Source organism: Oncorhynchus keta, chromosome 3, assembly GCF_023373465.1.
Source record: "Oncorhynchus keta strain PuntledgeMale-10-30-2019 chromosome 3, Oket_V2, whole genome shotgun sequence".
Classification (NCBI taxonomy): Eukaryota; Metazoa; Chordata; class Actinopteri; order Salmoniformes; family Salmonidae; genus Oncorhynchus; species Oncorhynchus keta.
Window position 1 is genome coordinate 29,774,206 of NC_068423.1, and position 6,000 is coordinate 29,780,205.

Here is a 6,000-nt window from a genome sequence, read left to right on the forward strand (position 1 = left end):
TGGTCACTACCACGCGGTCAGGCTGGTCACTACCACGCGGTCAGGCTGGTCACTACCACGCGGCCAGGCTGGTCACTACCACGCGGCCAGGGTCTGGTCACTACCACGCGGCCAGGCTGGTCACTACCACGCGGCCAGGCTGGTCACTACCACGCGGCCAGGCTGGTCACTACCACGCGGCCAGGCTGGTCACTACCACGCGGGCCAGGCTGGTCACTACCACGCGGCCAGGCTGGTCACTACCACGCGGCCAGGCTGGTCACTACCACGCGGCCAGGCTGGTCACTACCACACGGTCAGATTCACTCAAAAGGTTAGGAAAACAATGTTGATTTTTTTTCTCATAGGTCAGGATTTGGACCCCCCCCCCAGCTAGAAAACATGATTGACTGATTGACAGAGATACTCACTGGTAGCCATCTTCTCTGAGGGACAGGGAGGTATCCCATGGTTCACAGCCCAGTCATGTGCTCCTCGGCCCACTAGAAAGCTTAAGAGACAAAAAGGACAATAAGCGATGCTTTCAGTGGAGGAAATTCAACACAGTTAATATAATAATACTAATAATATAATAACACATCATTCATCACAGAGATCAACACAGTTTAAATCACACCTCTAGCTCTCTGTTTCCATTCATCACAGAGATCAACACAGTTTAAATCACACCTCTAGCTCTCTGTTTCCATTCATCACAGAGATCAACACAGTTAAATCACACCTCTCGCTCTCTCGCCCCAGCTGGATAATATGTTTCCACTCATCACAGAGATCCTTTTCCCCATTAATCCCTTGTGAGTTAGTAGCGTGTTACTGCTGTGCCAGTGATTGTAACAGAAATAGTTAGAGCCTCCTTGGGGTTACATTCAGTGCCACAAAGTCCCATCTGTGAAAGGTAAGACAAAATACTGGACAAGTAAATAGTGTTTTTTTTTAAGTAATTTTTTTAAAAGAGATGTTTACCAGGGGGGTATTCGTCCAGCTGACAGTTTTCCTTTCTGGGCTTCACTCAGTAACCTGTTGGCCACCAGCACTGGGTTGTTTATACCTGCACAGGAAACAGAAAGGTTGTGAATCAAGGGGTTTGCATAGATCCACCATGTCTCCATGGTACATATAGATCCACCAGGCCATGTTCTGGGGTTACATAGGGCCCTGTCTCCATGGTACATATAGATCCACCAGGCCATGTTCTGGGGTTACATAGGGCCCTGTCTCCATGGTACATATAGATCCACCAGGCCATGTTCTGGGGTTACATAGGGCCCTGTCTCCACGGTACATATAGATCCACCAGGCCATGTTCTGTGGTTACATAGGGCCCTGTCTCCATGGTACATATAGATCCACCAGGCCATGTTCTGTGGTTACATAGGGCCCTGTCTCCATGGTACATATAGATCCACCAGGCCATGTTCTGTGGTTACATAGGGCCCTGTCTCCATGGTACATATAGATCCACCAGGCCATGTTCTGTGGTTACATAGGGCCCCGTCTCCATGGTACATATAGATCCACCAGGCCATGTTTGAAATCAGCAGGTAGTAGTTCATGCGGCAGGAAGCCTAGTGGTTAGAGCGTTGGGCCAAGTACCCGAAAGGTTGCTAGATCGAACTGACAAGGTGAAAATCTGTCGTTCTGTCCCTAAAACAAGGCAGTTAACCCACTGTTCCTAGACCAGGTAACCCACTGTTCCTAGACCAGTTAACCCACTGTTCCTAGACCAGTTAACCCACTGTTCCTAGACCAGTTAACCCACTGTTCCTAGACCAGTTAACCCACTGTTCCTAGGCCGTCATTGTAAATAAGAATTTGTTCTTAACGGACTTGCCTAGTAAAATAAAAAGGTTAAATAAAATTAAACATTTAAAAAAATGCTTGAAGGGATCCCCCAGCACCGCAGCTAATGATGAGATGGATTAGTCCATTAGACCAGTGTTTTATTAATCCTGGTTCTGGTGAACCCAAAGGCCGTCCACATTTTGGTCCGTCCTCCCCAGACATATAAACACGTCACAAGTCATGGCAAAATGCTTAGAATTGTAGGAAATTAGCTTTAAAACAGTAACATTTTCTCTCCACCCCATGGCAAAATGCTTAGAATTGTAGGAAATTAGCTTTAAAACAGTAACATTTTCTCCACCCCATGGCAAAATGCTTAGAATTGTAGGAAATTAGCTTTAAAACAGTAACATTTTCTCCACCCCATGGCAAAATGCTTAGAATTGTAGGAAATTAGCTTTAAAACAGTAACATTTTCTCCACCCCATGGCAAAATGCTTAGAATTGTAGGAAATTAGCTTTAAAACAGTAACATTTTCTCCACCCCATGGCAAAATGCTTAGAATTGTAGGAAATTAGCTTTAAAACAGTAACATTTTCTCCACCCCATGGCAAAATGCTTAGAATTGTAGGAAATTAGCTTTAAAACAGTAACATTTTCTCCACCCCATGGCAAAATGCTTAGAATTGTAGGAAATTAGCTTTAAAACAGTAACATTTTCTCCACCCCATGGCAAAATGCTTAGAATTGTAGGAAATTAGCTTTAAAACAGTAACATTTTCTCCACCCCATGGCAAAATGCTTAGAATTGTAGGAAATTAGCTTTAAAACAGTAACATTTTCTCCACCCCATGGCAAAATGCTTAGAATTGTAGGAAATTAGCTTTAAAACAGTAACATTTTCTCTCCACCCCATGGCAAAATGCTTAGAATTGTAGGAAATTAGCTTTAAAACAGTAACATTTTCTCTCCACCCCATGGCAAAATGTGTAGAATTGTAAGAAGTTAGTGTCCCCCCCCCACACACACACAAAAAGTACAAATATAATTAATATACAATACTCGTCAAAAGTTTGGCTACACCTACTAATTCAAGGGGTTTTATTTATTTTTTTACTATTTTCTACATTGTAGAATAATAGTGAAAAACGTCAAAACTATGAAATAACACATATGGAATCATGTAGTAACCAAAAAAAAGTGTTAAAATCAAAGTATATTTCATATTTGAGATTCTTCTAAGTAACCACCCTTTGCCTTGATGACAGCTTTACACACTCTTGGCATGCTCTCAACCAGCTTCACCTGGAATGCTTTTCCAACAGTATGGAAGGAGTTCCCACATATGCTAAGCACTTGCTGGCTGCTGTTCTTTCACTCCGCGGTTCAACTCATCCCAAACCATCTCAATTGGGTTGAGGTCGAGTGATTGTGGAGGCCAGGTCATCTGATGCAGCACTCCATCACTCTCCTTCTTGGTCAAATAGCCCTTACACAGCCTGGAGGTGTGTTGGGTCATTGTCCTGTTGATAAACAAATGATAGTCCCACTAAGCGCAAACCAGATGGGATGGCGTGTCACTGCAGAATGCTGTGGTAGACATGCTGGTTAAGTGTGCCTTGAATTCTAAATAAATCTCAGTGTCACCAGCAAAGCAACCCCACACCATAACACCTCCTCCATGCTTCACGTTTGGAAGAGATCATTCGCTCACCGACTCTACGTCTCACAAAGACACGGCGGTTGAAACCAAAAAAATCTCACATTTAGACTCATCAGACCAAAGGACTGATTTCCAGAGGTCCATTGCTTGTGTTTCTTGGCCCAAGCAAGTCTCTTCTTATTATTGGTGTCCTTTAGTAGAGGTTTCTTTGCAGCAATTCAAACATGAAGGACAGATTCACACAGTCTCCTCTGAACAGTTGATGTTGAGATGTGTCTGTTACTTGAACTCTGTGAAGCATTTATTTGGGCTGCAATTTCTGAGGCTGGTAACTCTAATGAACTTATCCTCTGCAGCAGAGGTAACTCTGGGTCTTCCTTTCCTGTGGCGGTCCTCATGAGAGACAGTTTCATCATAGCGCTTGATCGTTTTGCGACTGTCCTTGAAGAAAATTATAAAAAGTTCTGAAATTGACTGATCTTCATATCTTAAAGTAAAGATGGACTGTCATTTCTCATTGCTTATTTGAGCTGTTCTTGCCATAATATCGATTTGGTATTTTACCAAATAGGGCTTTCTTCTGTATACCACACCTACCTTATCTCAACACAACTGAATGGCTCAAAACGCAGGAAAGAAAGGCCACAAATTAACTTTTAACAAAGCACACCTGTTAATTTAAATGCATTCCAGGTAACTACCTCATGAAGCTGGTTGAGAGTGTGCAAAGCTGTCATCAAGGCAAAGGGTGGCTACTTTGAAGAACCTCAAATATCTTTTGATTTGTTTAACACTTTTTTGGTTACTACATGATTCCACGTGTTATTTCATAGTTTTGATGTCGTCACTATTATTCTACAATGTAGAAAAGAGTTTAAAAAAATAAAGAAAAACTCTTGAATGAGTAGGTGTCCAAACATTTGACTGGTACTAATTAATTATATATATATATATTTATTCTGTGTGTGTGTGTGTGTGTGTGTGTGTAATTATATATATATACACAAACACAGAACAAAAATATAAACGCAACATGGTCAAATAAAAGATACGCACAAAAAAACTATTATTTCTCTTAAATTTTGTTCAAGACTTTGTTTACATCCTCGTTAGTGAACATTTCTCCTTTGCCAAGTTAAACCATCCACGTGACAGATGTGGCATATCAAGAATCTGATTAAACGGCATGATCATTACACAGGTGCACCTTGTGCCGTGGACAATAAAAAGGCCACTCTCAAATATACAATTTTGTCACGCAACACAACACCACAGAAGTTGAAGGAAGCATGAAACTGTCCAGGAACGTCCACCAGAGCCGTTTCCAGAAGTTGAAGGAAGCATGAGACTGTCCAGGAACGTCCACCAGAAGGAAGCATGAGACTGTCCAGGAACGTCCACCAGGGCCGTTTCCAGAGAATTGAAAGCTCACTTTCTCTACCGTAAAGCGCATCCAACGTCGTTTTAACAGAATTTGGCGGTACGTCCAACCGGCCTTCAAATCCACAGACCAGCACGTCAGCTCAGGACCTCCACAACAGGTCTATGGAGCCAGTAAATAGATGGGTACATGGCCAGGTACTGTTGTGGTGTATTCCACGTAACAGACACCTCTATCCAAACTTCTTACAAGAGAAGTGAGTAAAATAAAAATAAAAATGTTGTTAAGTGTCTCGGATCTCTGTGGGAATTGAACCTACGACCTTGGCTCACAGACCAGTTTCATAGACCTGTTATAGGACGTGGTTTAGAATACACCTACGTAGTGCATTACTACGGTGCCCTTATGTGAAATACAGGCCTGGAAAGAACAGAACAAAACAGGTCCAATCGGAGCCAAGAACCTTTCATTTGTCATGTACTAATTTAAATTTCAAAAGTGTCTTAACGAGTCAGTAGAAAGGCCTCTTTAGTGTCCTAAGATTTCATAACTGTGACCTTAATTGCCTACCGTCTGTAAGATGTTAGTGTCTTAAAGACCGTTCCACAGGTGCATGTTCATTAATTGTTAATGGTTCATTGAACAAGCATTGGGAAACAGTGTTTAAACCCTTTACATAATGAAAATCTGTTATCCTCATGCCTCGTTGCAGCATGCCCAAGGTACGTTCACGCAGATGAGCAGGGACCCTGGGCATCTTTCTTGTGGTGTTATTCAGAGTCAGTAGAAAGGCCTCTTTAGTGTCCTAAGTTTTCATAACTATGACCTTAATTGCCTACCGCCTGTAAGCTGTTTGTGTCTTAACGACCGTTCCACAGGTGCATGTTCATTAATTGTTAATGGTTCATTGAACAAGCATTGGGAAACAGTGTTAAAACCCTTTACAATGAAGATCTGTTAAGTTATTTGGATTCATACGAATTATCATTGGACGACAGGGTCCTGAAAAAGGGCTGTTTCTTTTTTGCTGAGTTTATAATGACAGAAGAGAAACTGCATGTATCTAACTATAGACAAGTTGACTAACAAATAGCCTTCCAAAGTGTTGGACATTCTTTACATTAAGAAATAGGACATTTTAGACACAGATATACTTATATATATTTCATATAG

General features: G+C 41.9%; 1 protein-coding gene and 1 long non-coding RNA gene across 8 annotated transcripts in view; one reads left to right on the plus strand and one right to left on the minus strand.

Annotated features, from left to right (window-relative positions):
- The window catches only part of tasp1 (taspase, threonine aspartase, 1), a 125,799-nt gene that overhangs the window by 103,806 nt on the left and 15,993 nt on the right, over window positions 1–6,000 (minus strand). Inside the window, 2 exon segments of the mRNA XM_052495829.1 lie at window positions 411–490; window positions 964–1,048. Coding sequence (XP_052351789.1) covers window positions 411–490; window positions 964–1,048 — 165 coding nt within the window.
- Window positions 5,764–6,000, plus strand: part of LOC127915694 (uncharacterized) — a 2,964-nt gene continuing 2,727 nt past the window's right edge. For all 7 annotated transcript variants that reach the window (XR_008091655.1, XR_008091657.1, XR_008091658.1 and 4 more), the window contains exon 1: window positions 5,764–6,000. This exon is cut by the window's right edge. This is a non-coding gene — a long non-coding RNA (uncharacterized LOC127915694).